General features: G+C 56.3%; 1 protein-coding gene across 6 annotated transcripts in view; it reads right to left on the reverse strand.

Annotated features, from left to right (window-relative positions):
- ZMIZ1 (zinc finger MIZ-type containing 1) overlaps positions 1–22699 on the reverse strand; it is a 243110-nt gene that overhangs the window by 24500 nt on the left and 195911 nt on the right. For all 6 annotated transcript variants that reach the window (XM_040242620.1, XM_040242615.1, XM_040242618.1 and 3 more), the window contains 3 exons: positions 12645–12789; positions 1279–1393; positions 27–244 (listed from right to left, as the gene is read on the reverse strand). In XM_040242620.1, coding sequence (XP_040098554.1) covers positions 27–244; positions 1279–1393; positions 12645–12789 — 478 coding nt within the window. The remainder of the gene's footprint in view (positions 1–26; positions 245–1278; positions 1394–12644; positions 12790–22699) is intronic.

A 22699-nucleotide genomic window follows, 5' to 3' on the forward strand; every position in this document is an offset into this window, starting at 1 on the left:
GTGACCTGCAGGCCGGCCCTGCTCACCTGGCCCCGAAGCCCCCGCTGCCGGGGTAGTTGGGCCGGCCGTACATGCTCTGCTGGATGTAGGGCTGAGTGGGGCCGGCCTTGGCTGAGAACTGCTGCTGCTGCCCAGCGAACTGTGGGGAGTTGAGGCCGGGGTTGCTGGTGGTCATGCCCGACGCCATGGGGTTGCCGCCTGGATTCATGGGGTTGTTGGCATTGGCCATAGGGTTCCCAAGGACCTGTGGGCAGAGACAGCGGCTGTCACCCACGCGGGTACCCCAAGTGGTGTAGGGAGGGAAAAGGAGAAATGGCAGGGGGTGGGGGTGGAGGAAGCATCAAAACACAGGGAGGACAATGAGAAAGAGGAGCAGGAGGAAAAGGGCAGGGGGCTTTTCAGGGTCCTCTGGGCATGAACTGCTGGCACAGTACACAGTAGTAGAAGCAGGTAACCCAGCCCGGAAGCGGGCTTTGTAGAGGAGAACGTCAGCCCAGGGCGGAACGAGGTGACGCTGGTCCTGCACGTGGCTGCCGGTGGGAAAGGCTTGGACATCTCAGTCTTCCCATCCTACAAAGCAGTCTGGGTGCCAAGGATCGTGCCACAGCAGCCCTGCGCTGCTGCTCTGTGAGGGCCAAGGGAAGCCCAGCCCTCTAGCTCTGGAGGGTGGCAGGGCCCTGTGGCTCTCTGTGGAGCGTGAGGGGCTCCCTGTGGTCCAAGACTGCAGATAAAGTGCGCTGGTTCCCTCCAGGGTGGCAAGGGGTCCTGAGCCATTCACGCGGCCAGGTGGCAGGAAGGAAGGCATGGAGGAAAGAGGAAGGAACAAGAGCGGGAGGCACGGTAGACGAGGGATATGGGGTGGAGTCTGTCACAAGTTTTAGGCTCAGTTTTTTCACTGAAATCTAACCCAGGCCATCCAGGGTCAAAGACTTCAGGTGTTGGGGCCCTAAGCTCAGTAACCTCCAGGAAGTTCTCCTGTTAATCCAACCTAAGTCAATGTGAGCCAGGAAAGGACCCTTTGCTCTCTGTCAGCTGAAAGCCACTGCCCCAGCAAGGCCCTAGAGCTGGGGCAGTGCACACGGCCAGGTGCCATCCTCCTAGGGCAGGTGTGGGCCCATCCTGGGTAGAGGCGTGTCCACAGCTGGGGGTGCCCTGACAGCTGGTCTTTCCAGCAGGCAAAGAGCCTGGGAGAGCCAGCAGGGCTAGCATGGCAAGGTGACCATGATGGATGGCCCCACCTGGAAGGGGCTGTGGCTGGGGGGGATGACAGGCTCTTACCTGGCTCTGGGATGTGTTGGTCACTCCCCAAACCGTGGTGACCACGGAGAGGGAGCCGGGAGGCTGGTTGGTGTTCTGCTGCCAAGGGACAGAGTCATAGGGGAATGACCCATCACTGCAGAGAGAGAGACAGAGGAGGGTCCTCAGGGGTGTTGCAGACACAGGCTCAGAGGGAGGCATGCCCCATCACCCCACCATGCTCTGCGGCTCCTGGCCATTCTCCATTCTGGATCCCCTGAGCCTGGCATGGTATCTGCTGTGTGACAGTGACCAGCTCTCCCGTCATCACTGCGGAGGTGCCACCCCCATGGTTGTCTGTCTCCTGTGAGACCAAGGCCACGGGTCATGCTATGGAAGAAGGGACCTGCAGCTCAGTTTAAGCTCTGCCTTCGACCACAAGCTGCTCTAAGAAGTTCTCCAGAGAGAGCCCTGGTTCCTTGGCTCCAACTTCCCCTCAGAACCACCCATCCCTTCTCAGAAAGGGCTTCCCTGGTGGCTCAGATGATAAAGAATCTGCCTGCAACGCAGGAGACCCAGGTTTGATCCCTGGGTCGGGAATATTCTCTAGGGGAGGAAATGGGAACCCACTCCAGTATTTTTGCCTGGGAAATCCCATGGACAGAGGAGCCTGGTGGGCTACAATCCATGGGGTCGCAAAGAGTAGGACACGACTGAGCAACTAACTTACACTTCTCAGAAAAGGTCAGCAGGGCCCCCGTCTGAGTCTTGGCTTTTCCCTCCTCCTAAGCCCACATGGTGAGTTGGCCGCCCTGCTCAGTTGACTTGGCCTTTGGAAGGAGGGTCCACAAGTCGCTTTTTTTTCCCCAGATGACAGGTACTGGACTCCCAGCTGTGCTTCCTCCCTTGCTCCCACTCAAACTCTCATGCACATCCCACCAAACTCATCTCCCTCAGACTCCTGAGAGACAAAGACCTTCAGTGGCTTCCAGTGTTCACAAAGTCCCAACTCACACTGCAGAACAGCTTACCCCACTGACTAATCCCGCGCTACCCTGCTTACCCCCTTGGCTCTCACTTCTCCAGGAGCCGACCCCCACCCCAGCCATTCCCCCACCTCCCCAGTCTCCTCTCTAGTCCCTGCAGTACCCACCTTGTTCAATGACATCTCCCCAGGAGCCCCCAGTCATCAGAAGCAAGACCCCATGCCCGGCCCTTCACATCAGAAGTACTCAGTAGTAGCTTTCTACTAGTTACCATGGCACAGATGGAGAGTGAGGTCCAGCAGACCCCAGGGAGGGGAGCCGGGGCACGAGCTCGAGAAGGAGCTGGCGAGGTAACAGCATAGAGGACCCGCCAGGGTCCCAGTCCCCGGGAGTGCCGGGCTGGGGCAGTCTGTCCCTGCAGCCTGTCCTACGCTGACATTTCTAGCACCTCTCACAGGGAGAAAATCCCAGAAGCAGCCCCAGAAAGAGAAGAAGCACCGAGCACCCACGTCTGGGCTACCACCTCTGCCCACAGCATTCCAACTGGGCTGAGGTCGGCAAGGCAACAGGAGCAGAAGGGGGAAGCGGGCTCTGGAGGAGCACGGCTTGCTCGGAAAGCACCTCACGCCTCTGACTTGCACCCTCATCACAGGAAGTCAGCAGAAGACCAACGTGCTCATTCACGCCTGGAGGTACTTGAACCCCAGCAGAGCAGTCAGCTTAGGCCCTGGAGGTCAGATTTCCAGGAAAAGGCGCAGGCCTGCAGGACAGAGGGGCAGGGGGCCCCAGGTTTGAGGGAGTGGGGGTCTGAGCCTCGTGTACTGCTCCTTGCCGGGCAGGGCCCTTGGTCACGCTGGTCAAGTTAGGTCAGACTGAAGGGAGGACGGTGTCACTGACTGCCCGTGCTTGCTCCTCCCTTGCCCGGACACCCTCTCTGCCTGGACAGCCCCTGGCTTCTTTCCTGTCTCTGTTCAGAAGTCACCGCACTGGAGCTGCCGCCCTGACCTCCTGGGGAACAGCAACTCCACCCCTGTTCCCTTTTCCTCTCACTCGCGCCTGTTGTTTTTTTTGGTACCCTGGGTACAAGTCCTGCCCCTCCCTGGCTCGGGGCCCCAGTGCCAACTTCCGAGCCTGTCTGAACTCAGTCTCCTCATCTGTGAAATGGGCATAAGAACAACACCTACCCCTGCTGCTGCTGCGGCTGCTGCTAAGTCGCTTCAGTCGTGTCCAACTCTGTGCGACCCCATAGACAGCAGCCCACCAGGCTCCCCCGTCCCTCGGATTCTCCAGGCAAGAACACTGGAGTGGGTTGCCATTGCCTTCTCCAATGCAGGAAAGTGAAAAGTGAAAGTGAAGTCGCTCAGTCGTGTCCGACTCTTAGCGACCCCATGGACTGCAGCCCACCAGGCTCCTCCACCATGGGATTTTCCAGGCAAGAGTACTGGAGCGGGGTGCCATCGCCTTCTCTGATCCCTACTCCCATTCTATTCAGTCTTCAAACTGCAGGTCATGACACATGAAGTGTGTTGTGACATTGAACCAACATGAGGGGGAAAATGGAGGGAATAAAATAGAAAGCTATCAACTGTGAGCACAGAGTAAGGAGGAATATCATCCTTTGAGCTGACTTCCTGATGTTACACGTGAGCACACACGCACCCTGGATCATGGGGTAAATCTGCGCATTGCTGAGAGCCTAAGGTGTGCGTGGTAAGCTGCTTCAGTCACGTCTGACTCTTTGTGACCCTATGGGCCACAGCCCTCCAGGCTCCTCTGTCCATGGGATTCTCCAGACGAGATTACTAGAGGGGGCTGCTATGCCCTCCTCCAGGGAATCTTTCTGACCCAGGGATCGAACTCAGTGTCTATGTCTCCTGCATTAGTAGGTGGGTTCTTCACCACTAGCACCATTTGGGAAGCCCGCTGATCTCGGGCAGGTAAGTCTGAACACAGGCCTCCGTGGCCTAAGTCTGATGATGTGGCTCTAGGAGGAGGCCGCAAACAAAAAGTCTTTCTTAGCTGGAAAGTGACACGGAGCGACTTCAGCATTGCTCGTGATTTCTGGGAGGAGAACAGGGGGCCTAGAACTGGGTGGGGAGTCCTCCTCCTCCAGGAACCAGTCTGTCTGCCTGCCCTCTCCCTCTGCAGCCCAGATGTGATGTGGGTCAGCAGAAAGGAAGTGAGGCCCAGAGGCACAGGCCAAAGGTGACTGACAGCTCAGTCTCTACACCTGGGGGTACCGCTGGGGGGCCTGGGAGCCCAGAGAGCCTGGGCGGGATGGAGAAGCACAGAAAAACAAGCAGAGCCTGCTCCTCGGCACAGCTGGGCTGGAAGCAGCCCTGCCTTCCCAGGAGGTCGCTGGCGACCCCAGGGTAGCACCCAGTCCCAGGGTTGCCATTCCTGCCTCACAGGGAGGCCGCACAGGCTACAGTTTTAAACAACCAAGAGGAGACCCCTGGACACCCTCCCTCCTGTGGAGCCCTTGCCCTACATGCGCCTGGACGAAACCCAGGACTAGACTAAACTGAGCAGAGCCCAGGCCGAAGTCTGTCCTCTCTCCCCAGAATTCCTGCCCCACAAACTCCCACCAGCCCTCCAGGCTGAATCTGCTTGTGGCTGAGGTTCTTACCCGGCAGACTCAGGAAGCAGGCCCCCGGGAGCTCCCCACGAGCCACCAGCTGCTGCCTCACCACCTCAGGCAGGGAGGCCCCGGCTCACCGGGATACAGGCCTGTGAACAAGCTCCCAACTGCCCGGTAGCTTGTGGGTGGGCCTTGTGGGCGGAAACCGGCTCCTTCCTGTTTTGTCCCCTCCACCCCAGGCTTAGTGAGAAGCAAACTTAACCCGGGTTCCCAAACTGGGCATCCCGCCGTCTGGCTGGAAGGTTCACCCCAGAGCCCAGATGCAGACTCGGAGTGTGTGTGGGGACCATGTATGTGTGTCGCACAGAGGGGCCCCTCTGGCATGTGCGTGCGTGGAGGAGGAGACGGGCACCCGCGTGCAGGGGTGGTCTCGGGGACTTGCTCGCCCCCACTCGCACCTGCTGCAGAAGCAGAAGTGGCAGGGCACCGACACGGCTGTGACTCATCTCCTGGGGAGACGGCGCCCGCTGGCGCGGGGGAGCTGCTCGCCCCCACAGGCCCATGGTGGCAGTCAGCCCTGCCGACGCCTCTGCCCAGACTCAGACACTGCCGTCGGGGGAGGGGAGGAGGCCCGCTTGGCTCCCGGGGCCCCAGCATCAAGGGCAAGCCAGGCTCCTGGGGCCAACCAGGGTGGGAGGGGCTCAGGGTAATGAAGAGGAGGTCAAGGGGTCTGGGGGTACCCTGAGGTTGTGTCCCTCCTCCGCAAGCACTATTTCACCAGCATACATGCTCAGCCCGGGTCAGAGGTCCCTGGCATTTCAGGGCCGCCCACAGGAACCACTGCTCTCCTCCTGTTCATAGCTGATCTCAGTTCAGAGGGAGGCCCCCTGGGGATCTGAGAACCCACTCTGAGTAGTCCTGCCCAGCTCTGCACACCTCCAATCCGGCATGGCCTGGTCTCAGGCCACAAGCCACAGTCCTGTCCAGCCAAACCTGCCCCACCTGCAGAGGCACCAATGCCAGAACCACTAGCAACCTCAGCAGTGTTCTACCTGGCGAGCAACTCCCAACCCAGGGCAGCCACTCCCCTACCCCTGGGCCTCCAAATGTAGGCCTGGGATGCTCCATCCTTACCTTGAAACATGTCCCTCATCTTTAGTCTCTTCCTCCAAAGGCCGCCTCTAGCAGGAAGCCCTCACCACATCCACTGACCTGAGCTCCACTTGCTCCTCATATGCTTGGGGCCCAAGTACCTCCCTGACCTTTTCCTTCTGCCCCAGGAGCCCTGAGTTCTCCGGCTACCTGTGCCTGGCATGGTGTCTTCACACACCTGCAGGGCTTAGGAAGCCTCTACTAACCAAAGTGCCAAAGAGAAACACCACCCCTCTGTGCCAGCCCCCAGAGCGATGTCTGAGGATGAACGAGTGCGTTCACTCATTCAGCCTGACCGCTGACCACCTACAGTACTACTTGTGACTGCCCGGGCAACCGCCACTCAGGAAGGGAGAGGCCCTACCCTCCAGGGAGGGGGCAGAGGAAAGCTAACGAAGTGGCCACACTCTCACGATGCCTCCATGTCCACTGAGGCCACCCCTCGCCACGCCCAGGGATAAGAACAGCTCCGCTCTCAGAGGCAGTCATGAGGATCTAGTGAGCTCGCATGGCTAAGGCAAGGCCCAGCACAGCACACCTCCCGCAGCCTGAAACTCCTGGCTGCTAGTATCGTTATTATGATTCACTGAGAGGCTTTTACATGCAGGGAACTGTGTGAAGGGACTTTCACCCAAGAACTCATGTGATCCCTTGAAGTGGGCTCAACAGATGCCTCTCATAGGATCTGAGGCTCCCAGTCTCACAGGGCTAATTGAGGGCAAGGCTGACAGTGGGTCTGGCCAATGCTAAAGGAAATCAACCCTGAATATTCATTGGAAAGACTGATGCTGAAACTTCAATACTTTGGCTACCTGATGCAAAGAACTGATTCATTGGAAAAAACCCTGATGCTGGGAAAGATTGAAGGCAGGAGGAGAAGGGGACAACAGAGGATGAGATGGTTGGATGGCATCACTGACTCAATGGATGTGAGATTGAGCAAGCTCCAGAAGATGGTGAAGGACAGGGAAGCCTGGGGTGCTGCAGTCCATCGGGTGGCAAAGAGTCGGATCCGACTTAACAACTGAACAAGAACAGGGAGCTTAGAGTCCGGCAAGGTGGCACCTCCCGTTACAAAGATGGCAATGATGCAAGCAAGTGCACAGTACAAAGGCAATCCGGAAGTCCATGAGAACTCCAAGAAGGGGCAGAGCTTCCCAAAAATTCTTGGGGAAGTTGTCTTTCAGAAGCTACCCAGTGAGGGCATACAGGGGACATAAAGTTATGCTTCAAAGACTGGCTGCAGACGAAACCCAAACAGTGTCCCAGGAAAAAACATTTTAATACATCACATCACTAGCTTTGGCCTGGACTGAGTGTATTGGCAGATACTCAAGGGCTCTGACTAAACTTTTTTTAGCTAATGTTCAAATGGCAGAGGGAGGCCTCTCAGCCCAGTGGTTAACTATCTAGGCTCTGAACTTCAGATTCTTTGAGGTCAAATTTTGACTATGGCTGGCCACTGATGATTCCTATGACCTGAGAAATGTTACTTAAGTCAGCCTCAACGTTCTCAACGTTCTCATCTGTAAAGTGGGTCTAATACTCTCTTAGGATGAAACATACAAATACAGGTAAAGTTTAGCCCAGTGCCTCGCAGTCAGGCGCTGCTCAGCGGTACCTATGCCTTTCCCTCCATTTCTCCAGCTCAAATGGGATGAAAGTACTCATAGTTATTTGATGATACCATGATGGCTCTTAGAAGTTTTGCAAATAGGCTATCAGTGGGAGGAGGTGTTATTATCATTCCTGCCTGTTGAACTTGTGTTCCAAGCCTCCGAGGCTTTCCTCAGTGGGCCTCTGCCTTGTTTCTCTATCTAGCAAACTCCTATCTATTCTTTGAAGCCCAGCCTGGATGTTCCCTTCTGTGACTCTCCAATGCAGAACACCAATGGCATTTTCCTCTATTCCTTCAGCACTTTTTTTTTTTCATATATTTTACAAAGAGCTCTTCACACTGCAGTCACAGCAGTTTATCTGTCTGTTTGCCAGCCCCATGGACACTGACCGATGTTTGCTAAATTTGAGAAAATGAGTAAAGAGGGAGCTATGACTGTCAGTTCTTGGGCACCTCCTGTGAAAGTATCTACACAGACATTCAAGGAGGGAAGAAGAAGGGAGGGCTGAGTTATTTCTTCCCTTGCACTTCTAACAGCCACTTTATTTGGGGGAAATAACAAATTCCTATTAAGGGTATTGTCAGACCCTAATTAATTTCCCTGATCTGGCTATATTGGTCCCATCTCTGCGCAAGGCTGTAGCGTTACCACTAATGAAACACCAAGCCAGTGAGGAGCTGAAGCGCCCACCCTCTTTAATTTAGGGGGACCATTAACAGCGCTCTCCATCATCACAATTACTGGGGACCACTTCCTTCCCTCCCTGCGGTGAAACTCGGAGAGGAACTTGTGCAGCTAACTGCGTATTAGAGGGTTTTAAATTTTTTCCAGAGGAAGGAGGAAAGGAAAAGATCCTTGCATCTTGGCAATCTGGAACTGATGGAGCAGGATTTATAGGTCCTCCAACCTCCCTTTCATTGTTTCTTTTTTCCTGGGGGTAAGAGGGGTTCTATAACAAACAGCTTTCGGTGTGGCTGTGCAAAAAAAGAGCTAAAAATGAAAGCTGTGAAGGCGGTGTGATGGCACCAAGGGTCAGCTTTACTAGACTCCTTCGTTGTTAGCTGGCCATGAATGAGGACATTTGGGTCTGCTGGCACCTGGCTGAGGGTTCAGGGAATGATGACTAGTCCGTGGAGCAATCTGTGCCCAGGCATGGTGACAAGTGTATTAACTCCTGTGCTGCGGTTGTTCCATTTTTACACATGAAGAAACTGAGGCAGAGAGAGAGGTTACAGAACAGTCCAAAGTGACCCACCTAGGAGACAGCAGAGCTGAAACTAGATGCCCAGCAGCTTGGCTCCAGGGTGTGGACGCCACCTGCTGCACAGACCGCAGCCCTGGGCCTGCCCAGGGCCCAAGGGGAGCCCCAAGGCCCCTCCCAGGAAACTCCCCTCCGGGAGCTGCAAACCCCTCACCTGGAAGAGGAAGGGTGGCACCCCTTGGTCTCGGAGGCTTCCCCAGCTTTGGTGGACTTTGATTGTAATCAAATTAAGAGTGTAAACAAGATTTATTAGGCTTTCAATTACATTCCTGGCACTGGTTTGCATAAGGACAATGTGTTAATCACAATGGCTTTTTGAGTCACTCATTAAAAATCTGGGAGAAGACAGAAATTTTTGTAGGCATCAAGTCTGGGTCACCGCAGGGACTATTAAGGGATCCTGCTGCCTGGACTGACCTTTCCCGGGTCCCTTCTATGCAGCACTCTGTGGGCATCTGGAAAGTGGAAGGACGGCCTGTTGACAGCTCAGTGGTCAGGACCAGACAGGGATGAATCCACAGTGCTCCACAAACCACTGAGCTCCAGCCAGACATGTGGGTACCCAGGGTTCCTCCCAACTGCCGACATGCTCAGAAGCTGGTTCCAGAGGTCAGAGGCACAGGCTCCGACTCACAGAGTGATGCTGCATTGCTGACCTTCATGGCCTGTAGTGGATGTGACCGTGATGCCTGACTACAGAAATACAACAGTCACAGCCTCCCCACCCTACAGCCTGGGACTTCGAGCGTCTTGGCTCCCTCACCCTTTCCTGTTTGCTTGTCCTCAGAGAATTCAGACAAGGAACCCTGCATCTTGGAACAGCCACACACCTCCAAGTACCGAATCATGAACACGCAGGGTCCCTAAGCTCACCCCCACCCAAAGTTTCCTTAATGAAAGGCAGAGAGGAGCTTCCTCCCTCTAAGTCACCAGACACAGCTGTGGAGGAGGGCAGGCATAGAGTTTCCTACTGTGACAGCACCTGACTTTCTCTTCCACTTCCTTCACTTCTCGTTTGGGAAATTACAGGAGGGACTGAGAAGGTGAGGCACCCCAGTGGAGTTTCTCTAAAAATGAGAGACTCACCACCTGGAGGAAATTCACGAAGTTATAGGCAGAGAGCAGCCACGCTCCAGTCACAGGCCACAGCGTGCCCTCGGGAACAGCTCTGGCCTGAAGGGACATGGGGTGGACCTTGTTCAACAGATGACACTTATTTCTGGTCTCAACTGCCCCGTTATCAATTGGGAAATGGGGCGAGGTGTGGATCAGAATCGGGTTAATGACTAGAAACCATGTCACCAGTCTTGAATGGCCAGCGGGGAGGAGGGTGAAGGGCAGAACGCTGTGTGTGGTTCACTGCCCTGCCCCTTCCTGGCTGTGTGTTCTTGGGGAAGTCACTGTCCCACTGGGGTTTCCCTCCCAGTTCTGCCACTGGAGTGAAGGATATTGCCCAGAACGCCCATGGCCTTGCTGTGCTGCTATTCATCAACACTTAGCAAGTCTATCCACAGGCAGAGCTCTCCCTTCTCTCAGAGGCCACCGCTTTGCCCTCTCTAGCAGCCCGTGGGCATGCACAGGAGGCTGAAGCAGGTGCCCTGGGTGCCAGACAGTGGCTCTTCAGTCACAGCATTTCTTTAAAAAACCATCGAATTCTGGAATGCCATCCAAGTCCTTCAAGGTCAAGGTCCAAGTCCTTCAGGGTCAAGGTCCACCTCCTCTGGGCAGCCTCTTGACTGTCTCAGCCTGGCCACCTTCCTCCTAGACAACCCCAAAGCCAACCTGTCTGTCATCAAACCCTAGCTTTGCCTTGATCTGCCAGCTTGCAATTTTGTCTCACCAAGTCTTTCTTCCCCAAGCAGCGAGAGTCAGCTCCTGGAGCAGAGACCCCCTTCATCTGTTTAACCCCAGGACCAGGCAGTCTCATGGTTTCAGCTCAACTCAGCAAAGACCTGGCCAAGGGCTGGCTGTGGTCATGGCCAGGCAGGTCTGTGGCAGGTCTCCAGAGGAGCTGGCCTGCCAGCAGCAGCAGCAGCAGCTTTACTGAAACGGCTCAGAGGAGGGGTTGCTGAGAAGGATGTGAGATGTGGGATGATGAGAGGCAGGATGATTCTGGCAGGACAGAGAGTTAAGGAGCTAAAAGGTAACAAGGGTAAACGCAAAGTGTGTGGCTTGGATTGCACCGCCGGTGCTCAGTGGCTGGCAGCATTCAGCCGGAGAAGATCTGTGGCTTCTAGCCAGGCCGGGGTCAAGCGGGGGAAGGTAGATGAAGGAGGGTTTGGCCTCAAGAGTGGTGGTTCTCAACCACAGGTGATATCTCTGTCCTTTAGATGTGTGAGAGTCCTTTAGCAATGCCTGCTGCTGCTGCTAAGTCGCTTCAGTCGTGTCCAACTCTGTGCAGCCCCATAGACAGCAGCCCACCAGGCTCCGCTGTCCCTGGGATTCTCCAGGCAAGAACACTGGAGGGGGTTGCCATTTCCTTCTCCAATGCATGAAAGTGAAAAGTGAAAGTGAAGTCGCTCAGTGGTGCCTGACTCTTAGCGACCCCATGGACTGCAGCCCACCAGGCTCCTCCGTCCATGGGATTTTCCAGGCAAGAGTACTGGAGTGGGGTGCCATTGCCTTCTGTGAGCAATGCCTGGGGTGTCACGATAGGAACTGAGTGGGCAGGAGCCGAGACATGACTCCACAAAGTCCTGCACCATAAAAAACTACCCTGGCCCAAAAGGCCAATGGTTTCCCACCCCCAGAAACAGCCACAGAAAGGGGCTGCTCTAAGCGTCTGAGCTGTCAGACGGAGGGTGCAATGAGGCAGCGACCCTGAGAAGGGGTGGGGGGCTAGGTGGGGAAAAGCGCTTTGGAGTGAGGCGGGGAACCAACCCCCATCCTGCCCGAGCAGGTGCTGGACCCGAGGAGTTCTAAGCGCCCCTTTTGGCTCCAAGAATCAATTGCCTCTAATTCGATTTATGAGCATGGCCAGTACCCGACTTCCCGGCAGCGCCCTGGTGGCATGACCCAGGTCTCCTGCAGCGCTCTCTGGGCTGCAGGTGCTGCGGTCAGGCCGGGTAATGAGTGTGGAGCGCCGACTGTGAACGCCCCTCCCTGTGGTCAGCAGGGACTCGCACTGGGAGAGCAGACAGCACAGCAGGCCCTGCTGTTCCAGGGTCAGCCTACGGAGCGCTCCGAGAGAACAGCCCTGCTCAGCGAGGGACCTGCGAGCTAATTAACTAGGACGCAGGCCGGTCCTGACCACGTGCTCCCTCTGGGGTTGGTGGAGGGCAGACTGGCCAGTTCCTCAGTGCCTGGAGCCTCTGGCAGGCCCAGTATCACCTGTGATGCTGGGTTTCCGAGGCCCTGCCCTGTGTTGAAGGCCCAGCCTCCCTTGACTCCTGCCTGGGTGGCCTGGGCCGTGACCTTCAGCCCAGTGACCTTCCTGAATGCCTTCCAGCCCTGCCTATGATTCTGCTCAGGAAAGAGGGAAGGCTCTGGGTTTAGGGATGCTAACTTTCTACCGAAAGTTTAGAACCTAAAGGAGAGACAACTCTCCACCGAAGGGATCCAGCAGTCAGGCTGGATAAGATGGCACTTTCAACTTCTGTTTTGATGGGGGACGTATAGTACTCACCCATGAGGATTGAAAATACGACACCCAGATTTTAGAAAATGTACTGCCCTCCTGACTATTCAGGGGTCCCACCCCAGTTCTCTCACCTGGGGACATGTCCAAGTCCTGGGGGCCCGAGGGGTGGCTGTCCAGCACCCACCCAAGCGGTGCCTGGCCCCACCCCGGGTGGCACATGCCCACTCACCTGTGCGACAGAGTGGGTTTCATGGAGCTCATGGAGTTGAGGGGGGGCTGCATGGGGAGTTTCCCGGGGGGGTCGCTCTGGCGGCTCTTCTGATGTCGGAGCAGCAGCAGGCGGCCGAGCTCCTCGCACCAAGAGGACAGCAGGGCTGCAAGGAAGGACAGGATGGTCAGCGAGTCGTGACTGGCCACTGCGCCTTCTGCGCCTGGCCCATCTCGCCCACCCAGACTAGGCGCTCCCCACGCAGGCTTTGCCTCCACCTCGACACCGGTATTCTAGCCCTCTCAGTATTCTTGCCTGTATAGTGGGATAAACATCTGAAGGAAAGAGGACCGAAAAGCTGCTGTTGCTGAAGGAGATCAGAGGAGGGCAGAGTGTAACGGCAAAGAGGGCAGAGTCAAAGACGGAGAGGACCGCAGAGGCAGGGCCAAGGAGAGGCCGGAGGCCAGGCACAGACCGGCGTTAGGAACTGCTGGCTGCCCCCACACATCTCAGTGAGGCCCACACCCTCGGACTCTGGACAGTCAGCTCAACATGGCTAGGAAGCCCCTGGTCCCCATGAGTGGGACCCCAAAATCACAAGGTTTAAACAAAATCTGGATCCTTCCTAGAACCTGTTGCTATTCCCAGGAGTGTTTGCAGAGTTCTCCTTCCCCACAAAGTGCCCGGAAGAACACAGGTACACCCACCTTCCAGGCAAACCTGTGATGGGTCCCTGTGCTACTGGGCACAGATGCTTGAAAGGACAAAAGATTTCCAGGGCACAGGATGGCCCAGGGGTGGGGCAGGGGCCGAGCCGGAGTCTGCCGGGGGCACCAAAGGCAGGAGCACAGGAGAACCCTTCACATCCAGGCTTGGGGAGGCCTCAGAAACTAGGAAAAGCTACCAGAATAAGCTAGGTGTTGGGGGATGAGAGAACTCTCCATCCTGAACTGTCTCAGTGAGGCCACTAGAGGCCAGAAGCACCCTCAAGGTCAGTGTTTCTGGCCAGTCCAAAAGCTGAGGTTTGGGGAAGGAGTCAGAAGTCAGGAAGGCTGGGTTGTCACCACCTCGCTGTGTGATCCTAAGGAACTCACAGACCCTCTCTGGGCCTCGGTTTGCTGGCAGGGAAAGAGGAGTCATGACTCATGCCCTGTCTTTCCTCCAGGGCTGTGGTCAGGGGCAGAAGGGGAAATTGTGGAGACTGCGGCAGCAAAATGGGTTGATCACAGCCCAGCCAATGCCCCAGTCCTGCCGTCAGACTAATTACTGTTCTGAGGAGTCGGCTCTGTCAGGGGGTCAGGAGCCTTCTGAAGCACTAGCTCATCTCCAGGGTCTGCCGTCTGAGCACTGTGCAACACGCTTGTGTGTCTTTTTGAATCCATCCCCCGTGATCCACGGTATCAGCTGTTCTCCCCATTCTATAGATAAGCAGACTGAGGCTCAGGCAGAGGAAGTCACCCGCTCACAGCAACCACTGTGGGGAGGGGCAGACACACAGATGGCGCCCCTGCTGTGTATCCTGGTGGGTGCAGCCCAAGGCTGAACCAGAGCGTGGGGGAGAAGATGAAACTCTTCAAAAGGCCCAAACCGGGACTTCCCTGGTGGTCCAGCGGTTAAAAGCTCCGCCTGCCACTGCAGAGGATGTGGGTTTGATCCCTAGTCAGGGAACTAAGATCCCATATGTCACAGGGCAAATAAGACCCAACATAGCCAAATAAATTAAAAAAAAAAAAAAGGGCCCAAACCAGGCAGCCATGGTCTCCAGCGCTCTGACTCAACGAGAAACTCCTTCTGCTTCTTCTGAGTCACACCCTTTACCGTGTTCAGCGTGCGATGGGGAGAGAAGCATGGATACACAAGGCCCAGGAGAGATGGCACAGGGCTGCCAGTTCAAACCACCCAGACCTCGGATAGGCTCCCCTGGTAGCCCAAGGCCCGGAGAGGCAGGCTGGGCCTCTGGCCCAGGGAGGCTCTATCAGGAGTGTAGAGAGTGGGGCCCGGCATCTCGAGGGGCAGCAGGCTCTTTCCTGCCCCTCAGCAGCTTTTAGGACCAGCAGAACACTGTCCGTCCAACCGTGCTGAATGCTGGCTTGGAGGGAGGTGCTCACGCTCCCAGGGGCCTGCTGGGGACCGAAGGGGCAAAGGAAGGGTGGTGGTTCTTGTGGGGATGGGGGTGGGATGGTGAGGGGTCCCACCAGCATCACTGAGTATTTTGCCTGGCTTGTGCGGTGAGCAAAGATGCTCAAAGAGGCAAGCAAGGTTGACATACAATCTGTGCCCTTCCCAACTGGGCACCTGTTTCTCCCTCCAGGAGAGGGGATCAGTGGCCGAGCTGTGTCTAAGAGCTGCATCCTGCCCCCTCTGGGGGCCTCACCAGGCCACCACCTGCTCAGGGAGGAGGGTGCCAGAGAGGAGAGGCCCCCACCCTGGCTTTTGTCTGCCCAGAAGCCACGGCAAAACGCCCCTAACGTGGGTGCCCGGCAAACATCTGCCACAGCTGGAGCGGGAAGCGGCCTATTCATCGAGGCTGGAACAAACAGAAATGAATTTCCAGATTGCTCCATTCTTCTCCCAGGCCCCTAGTTACCGCTTCTTGTGCGGGGGGGCACCGGGCATCTGGAACCTCATTTGCACGCCAAGCACGAGGCCCAGCGGATCACAGCAATGGAGGGGCCGCTCGGCTGCCAGCACAAAGGATGGCTGCAGATGGTGCTGCCTGCTGCCTGCCCTGCCCACGGCTGCCCCTCCTGGCCCGTGCTCCTCCTGGGGAGCCACCGAGCCATGGGAGGGACTGGGGGCACCTCGGGGGGCATTCAGAGCTTTCCTCTAATGTCACAAGCCACTCTCCCATGTGGTCAAGGACGGCCCTTGTCTTCCTATTGCTAGCAGAGTGGTTTTCCGTAGAGAGAATAAAGGGAGTGGTGTAGAGGGGCCTGGGATGCTGTGAGCAGATGTGATGTGGGTATTAGGCGGCCCCGACACAACACAGATGCCGGGACAGCCGCATTCCTACAACCAAGAGGGAAAGGACTGGGAGCGAGGGAGGCACCACCCGGCACCCCCTCGGCCTGAGCGGCCAGCTGGCAGAGGCCACACGGGCAGACGCAGTCTGGAGAGACACAGGGCAGGCTCTCATCATGGTGCAAGCCAACACAAGCCATTCCGAGGCAAATGCTGGTTAGTGATAACACATGGGGACTTGCAGCCACAAAACCAGAGACTCAGGAGGACAGACAGAGGCAGGCAGGGGATTATACAAGGACAGAAAGACAGCCTGGCAGGGTGAATGTCTGGGTGTGCGTCTGTGGGTATGCCTGGATCTGGGCTGTCTGTACACGGCTGAGTGGAGCATGCCTCTCTGATGAGGTGACACCAATGTCTACAATAGTCCCAGGAGAGGGGGGAGAGGGGACAATGGTGAGCAGGCCGTGGACGTGATGACTAAGTGTCCTGGCTCTGGGGTTCCACAGACCCGGCTTGAACTGTGCCCTGATGCTCTCTAGCTGGGAGATTTCACACTGGCTGCATCACTGCTTGGAACTCAGTTTCCCCATCTGTGAAATGGATTTTTATAGGAGCTGCCCACCTCAGAGAGTGGACGTAAGCTGTAAATCAGTGCTGTTAGTCAACCAAAAGAGAGGGAGGGTCGGCGGAACATCCAAGCGGAAGCCAAAAGAGAAGGAGGGTTGGTGGAGGCCCAAGTGACCCTGTAACTCACAACAGCCCCGGAAAAATAACCGCTCGATTGCGCACCCACCTCTGCCTTCACACGGCACCTGGATAGCTGGGGAGGTATGGACTCCACAATCATCCCAGCTCGGTCTCTACCACCCATGTGAGACCTTGAGCAAGTCGCCTACGTTCCTGTGCCTCAGCTCTCATTTCTAAACAGCGGTAGCGGTAACTCTACTCCCTGTCTCACAAACCAGTTGTCAGGATGCTGGTCAGGTGCTGAGTTACACCACCACGCAGTGAAGGAGCAGCGTCAGGCACAGAGCAGGTGCTCTGTGTATGTTTGCTACAAAGATGATCAGTATTATTGACCTTGGTAGGTAGACAAGCAACCACCAGGACGGGCTTTGGTGTTTCTGTCCACCTCTGACCATACAGCAGCAGCCCCAGGGGGTCAGTGGGAGAGAAAGGGGATTCCAGCCAGGGCGCAGACAGACAGGTCGCCCTTTCACACCCCCACCGCCTGCATGTGCCTCTACAGCTTATCCAGGAAGCCACAAGGGGCTCCAGGGTTCCATGGGCTTAAACAGCCCAGTCATCTGCCGGCAGCACATGTCTTAGAGTCGAGGCCACAGCACGGTGTGACTGGTGGTGTGTTTCCCATTCCCAGTGGTACATCAAACAGCGATGTGTGTGACAAAGGGGACTGTCTCCCATTCCTGGGACCCAGCAGATGTGTCTAGGGGCCCCTACGGCAGAGGGTGCTGTGGTGCAGCGGCACAGACGTCTATGGAGGAGAAGCGGGCAGGAATATGGGGTCTGAGAACCACAAAGGACACAAGTTGCAGATCTGAGGATGGGCACTGGGGGGAGGGCCCAGTTCCTGATACTTGCTCCCCAAGAGCTCCCTGGCTTCTGCCCCTGCAGCTGGCAGCCACCACGGTGTCCCTTAGAGACAAGTAAAAGGAAACCAGATGTAGAAATGAGGGGAGGTCTGGAGCGAAGTTCTGGGGCATCTTAGTCCAAGCCTGTCTGAGATGTGGCCTGCCTGGAAACAGTGACAGGCCCTGTGTTTGCCTCTGCCTGCAGCTCCCAGCAGAAGAGATGCCTGGGCTAGGCTGATCCGATGAACTAGCGTGGGGCTGCCAGTCTTACCTGAGAGAGGTGGCAGAAGGAAGGGGCTGCATGGCTGGATCTGGGAACCGTCGGGGCTCCAGGTAGGGAGGGTGGAGCTGTAATCTCCAAACCAGCAGAGTAACCGGCAGACAATGAGTCACTTGTGGATGGAGGGGAGGCAGAGGCTGGGGTCTGGGAGTCAGAGCATCAAAGAGGCAGATGAGCTCGCCTGGGCACATGCAGAAAAACTGCCCCTTGCCAGGCAGGGCTTGGGCTTAAAAAGGAGCCAGAAACCATAGGCACTCATGTGGCCACACACACACACACACACACACACACACATACACACACACACAAAAGGCGTTTGTTCCCTATGAAGGCAAGCAGAGGGATATTCAGACAGTGAGAGGCCAGGATGTTCAGTCCTGGTGAGGTCTGGGAATGGGGAAGGGATGGGAGCAGCTGTGGGGGGTGCAGGGAGGATGAAAGGCCGTCTGAGGAGGAGGGTGCAGAGACCTGGATGTGCGGGGCCAAGCAGGAGAATTATCAAATGTGCTGCAGGAAGCTACACGCAAAATGAAACAAAGGCATATTAAGTATCAAAGAGCATCTTAGTGGCTAAAAGGCTGCAGGAGAACAGAGGAACTCTGAGTGTTTGAGTGTGTGAGAAGGAGGGCTTCTGAGACTCAAGGATGAGGCGGGGCTCGGGGTGCCCAGGAGGCATATCTGCCAGGCAGCAGCCCCTCAAATCGTGCTTTTGGGGGGGCTAGAGAGGAAGAGTCAGAGTGTGGCAGAAAGGGCCCCTGGGAACATGCAAACGGAGTTCACTGTTCAATGAAATATACTAATGATACATTTTCAAAACGCTTCCATACATTAGCTTACTACATCCACACAAGACCCTCTGAAGTGGCAGCAGGAGCTCAGTGGTCCCTCTCCCAGCAGGGAAGCCTGGCCATGGGCTGTGCCTGGTGAGCCAGGGCAGAAGAACCAGTCCTCCATGCCGGGCTCCTCCCCACCTCTCCTCCCTGCCACAACTGAGTTCCTGTTCCCGGATCCACTCAAATTCCCCAGGATCATCTCAAGCCACCTCGGGAAGACGGGCACCCCACCCCGCCCCACCCTTGGGTCACGGCAGCCTGATTATCTTTGCAGTCTGTTGCCTCTGCTTCTTGCCTGTTCCAATCACCTTCTGCAGTGCCGTCCTTTCTCTCCTGAATGATGACAAGTGCGTTCTCTCATTTATCTCAGTCTCCAGTCCTGCCTCCTGCCAACCCACACGCTACAAGGCGGCCAGAGGAATTTTTCCACAAATGTATGCTCTTCACCTCTTTCCAGTCTGTGTCCCCAGAGGCTGCACAGGGCCTGGAAGACGGCAGAGGCCCAGAAAACATGCTGATTTCACTGAGAGTCAGGCTACCCCGGGGAAAGTTGGGGGGCGGAGTGTTCCACAGTGAGAGCGTGAACCCCGAGGGCCAGGATGGAATTCCAGGGCTTTGCTTCTGCAACCCTGGCACCCAGCACAGGCCATAAAGCCAACACACAACTAACAGATTAAAATGTATTGCATCTAATTACCCAGTGCACAGAAGATAGGCGAGACAGACACACACTGGACACACTGCATCTGAGACCCAGTCGATCAGGCGCGTACACGTGACCTGGCATCCTACAGCTTTCCAGCCTGCCAGCAGCTCCCCACTCCTCAGGGTCAGGGACCCAGCTCCCGGAGCACCAGGCCTGAAGGCAATCTGATTCACCATGTGTCCAGGTTGCTGCTGGACCACCAAGTCAAGTGACACTTGATTGTGACATGCACACCCCATCAGCAGACCACTCCAAATTAGGGAGTGAAAGGTAAGCGGTTGACAGAAACAACAGCCTCTCGTTAACGCAGAAGAGCCAGCTGTGGGCACTGGTGTTCACATTGATGTGCCCGTTACACCTAGGATGACAAAGGGGCTTCCTAGAGCATCTCACCCCAGGCTCCCTGGAGATGCTGCTGATGCTTCTCCTTCTGCCTCCTAGACCCAGGCCACACCCTCCTACCCTCTGACCTTCTTTTATCTCCCAAAACATGGGGTCCTGCCGGGAGCCACTGCCCAAAGAAGCTTGGGAAGGTGAAAACCAGTGAGGACTCCTGCCTGTGCCTGGGGACCAGGGTTCTTCTGCTCTGCAGATCCGGGCAGAGGAAAGGAAGGACAGTGAGACCCCAAGAGGGATGGGTGAAGGGGGCTGCTGAGATGATGATGGCAGCCTGGGCTGGGCTCTCCATCTCATCTGTCAACTGGGGAGTCAATAAGAGGAAGCTCTCCTCACAGGCCTGGTATGAGGGGCCCTAAGATGAAGGAAGGGCCTGAGATTTAAACCACATGTGCAAGATGGCAAGTCTTAAGCTAGAGTCTCAGCTGGAAACTGGAAGCTGTGAAGTGCTCTCTCTTGCTTTTAGATGGCAGAGTGGCTAAGAGCACAGACTCCAGCCAGGCCAGCTGGGTTCAAATCCCAGCTCAGCCACTTAGCAGTTGTGCGACCATGGGCAAGTTACTTAACCTCTCTGCGCTCTTGTTCTCCTTTTGGTAAAGTGGGGATAATAAATATCACCTACCTCCGAAGCCATCATGAGGATTAAACAAGCTGATACACATAAAATGCTAGCATGATGCTGAGCGCGCATCCCCAGTGGCTCAGTGGTAAAGAATCTACCTGCAGTGCAGGAGCACAGGAGACGAGGGTTCCAACCCTGGGTTGGGAAGATCCTCTGGAGGAGGCTATGGCAACCCATCCCAGTCCTCTTGCCTGGAGAATCCCATGGACAGAGGAGCCTGGCGGGCTACAGTCTATAAGATTTGGACACGGCTGAAGCGACTTAGGACACAGGCACGCGCATGATGCTGAGCATATAGGAAGGACGCTAAGAATAAACTGTGACTGTTTCTGTTGTTATTAAGAGGTTTCTCTGTCTCCCCCTCTACATACTGTAGCTCAAGTAAAATACAATTTCTGTCACCCGTCTCCAGGAGGATCACAAAGAAGGCTTATGTGCCCTGGACCCAGTCTTACATCACTTTCTTCACACTGGGTGTGCTCTGGGTGGTGCTGTTCTCTAGCACCCAGTGGGAATCACATCCAATGTTTTTCTCTGCCAGACACTCTGAATTCGGCAGACTAAGGCCCCCATGAAATTAAGTCCCAGCAGCCACTTACTCTGACTCAGCTGAGGCCATGCAGTGCACGGGGCTAATTTGGGTGGGCTCCTGCCTGCAAAGTGCCTGGGCGGCGGGCAGACCCTCGGCCCCTCCTCAGTCTCTATGTCCCTGTGTGTCCAGCAAGAGGCGGGACGGGAGCCAAGTTCAGGATTCCTGCTCTGATCCATGACCCCTGAGAAGAAAGCTGTCCCCGGAATTATCTGCCTGTCCTCCTCTGTGGGCCCACCATTGCTGGGTGCCCCAGAAACAGAGAAAAGGCCCCCTCCCTGCCAGTTCTCTTGGACCATCTCCTCCCAGGAAACGGCACAGGATACATGTGAGCACGGAACCTCAGGGCCACAGGCCGTGACTCAGGGCTGGGGGCTGTGGTTGTCTGACCTCAGGAACTCAGGCGTCTGTTCTGTGTGGCCACTGACCCAGCGGGCAGCTGGGGGCCACGTGTGTATCTGTGAAATGGGGTGAGAACACCGCACCATGGATAGGGAGGACCTAATGGGATCACGGAACGGCACACAAACAGGCCTTTTGCTTTCCCAGCCGACTGGCGCCCTCTGCCTCACTGCAGCCTCACGATGCCCAGCGAGGGGCTGGCCAAGGATGAGATTGTCCGTGTTTTATGGAGCAGAAATTGAGGCCCAAGGGGTGATCCAAGCAGCGCCTCCACGGCTGGTCTTGGATGCTTTCCCTCTCACCCCCACAAGTCAGTGCTATCACGTATCTGAGAGAAGGTACATCCCCGGGAGAGGCCTCCCACCCACCTCCACTCCCAAGATTCCGCACCACCCCAGCGCACTGTCCGTGGTCTGCTACCAGCTTCCAGTGTGACCTCGGGTAACTTCCTGCCCTCTCTGGGACTTATGTAAAAGAAAGGTGAGAGCCTGTGTTTTCTGAACTCTGTTCCCCATGAATCAGCCCTGTCCCCAGAGGACCCCTCCTGATCCCCTCCTCTTGGTCCTGCAAACGCCAGTGTGCAACAGGATCCAGGTGTGACAGGGCCCAGGGATGTGTGTGGGTGGGCAGGTGGGCAGGAAGGACTAGACAGCCTCAGCAACTGGGACTTCTGACAGGTGAGAACCTCCCCGTGGTTACAGGAAATGTCATTCCCTGGGAGCTTGCAGGTTGAACTTGGGTGACCCTGACAGCTGACCCCTAGAACATAAGACCAGAGATGTTTTCCTTGAGGGAAAACCCTGCTCTCCTGCAGAATGGCTGCATCATTACGCTGGCACCAGCAGCTGCACACTGTCCTGAGTTTCAACTGCTTCTGGCATTTCTAGATCATTCCCACACTTTGCGGCCAGCTCTGTCATCTCCCATCACTGTGGGAAAGAAAGTCAAAACAAGAAAGGATCGACGACTGGCCCTTTGGCTGTGAGTGACCCCGTTCCTCTCCAGCTCTTCCTGGCTACCCCTCACCCACCCACACTCGGGCCCCACGTGCAGGGAGATCAACCAGGGGGGTGGTGCCCGGACCCAGGATTTGCAGAGAGGCCTGTGGCCCGGCCCACCCAGCCCCGCCTGCTTCCCCGGGCAGATCCTGCCACCTGCAGTCCTTGTGGTCTAGGCAGGCAGGAGAGGGCCTCTGGGCTGTCCCTCCCTCGGGAAGGCTCCACCAATGTTCCCACCCCCTCTCCCTATGGGCTGCCTGGGCTGGCAGGAGCCGGGAGTCTCCAAGCCTGTGAACTTACCCTGGGAACGGAACTCTGGGGGATATGGAGCTGCAGACAGCTGATTCCCAAACCAGTTCTGCTGGCCCTCAGCCCCCGTGAAGGAGGAGGTTCTGGGACCCAAGAGAAGTCAGACAGGTCGAGCCTGTCCGTGAACTTTAGGAAAATCCCATCCCAGAAAATTCCTTGTCCACCTCACACTATCCTCTGGGCCTTGTGAATAACTCAGATTCAACTGGAAAGACACCTGAAACAAGCTCAAGGTGGGGTAGGGGGTTTCATCAGAAAGACAACGAGCCTTTCTTCTCGGGGGTGCCCTGCAGACCTACCAGGCTGAGGGATGGGCCTGGACAGGGCAACAGCCGAAGAAGCATTGCTGTTTGCCGAGAACAGCTGGTAGGGCGCTGCTGTGTAC

The sequence above is a fragment of the Oryx dammah genome, unplaced genomic scaffold, assembly GCF_014754425.2.
Source record: "Oryx dammah isolate SB20612 unplaced genomic scaffold, SCBI_Odam_1.1 HiC_scaffold_6, whole genome shotgun sequence".
NCBI classification, from domain to species: Eukaryota; Metazoa; Chordata; class Mammalia; order Artiodactyla; family Bovidae; genus Oryx; species Oryx dammah.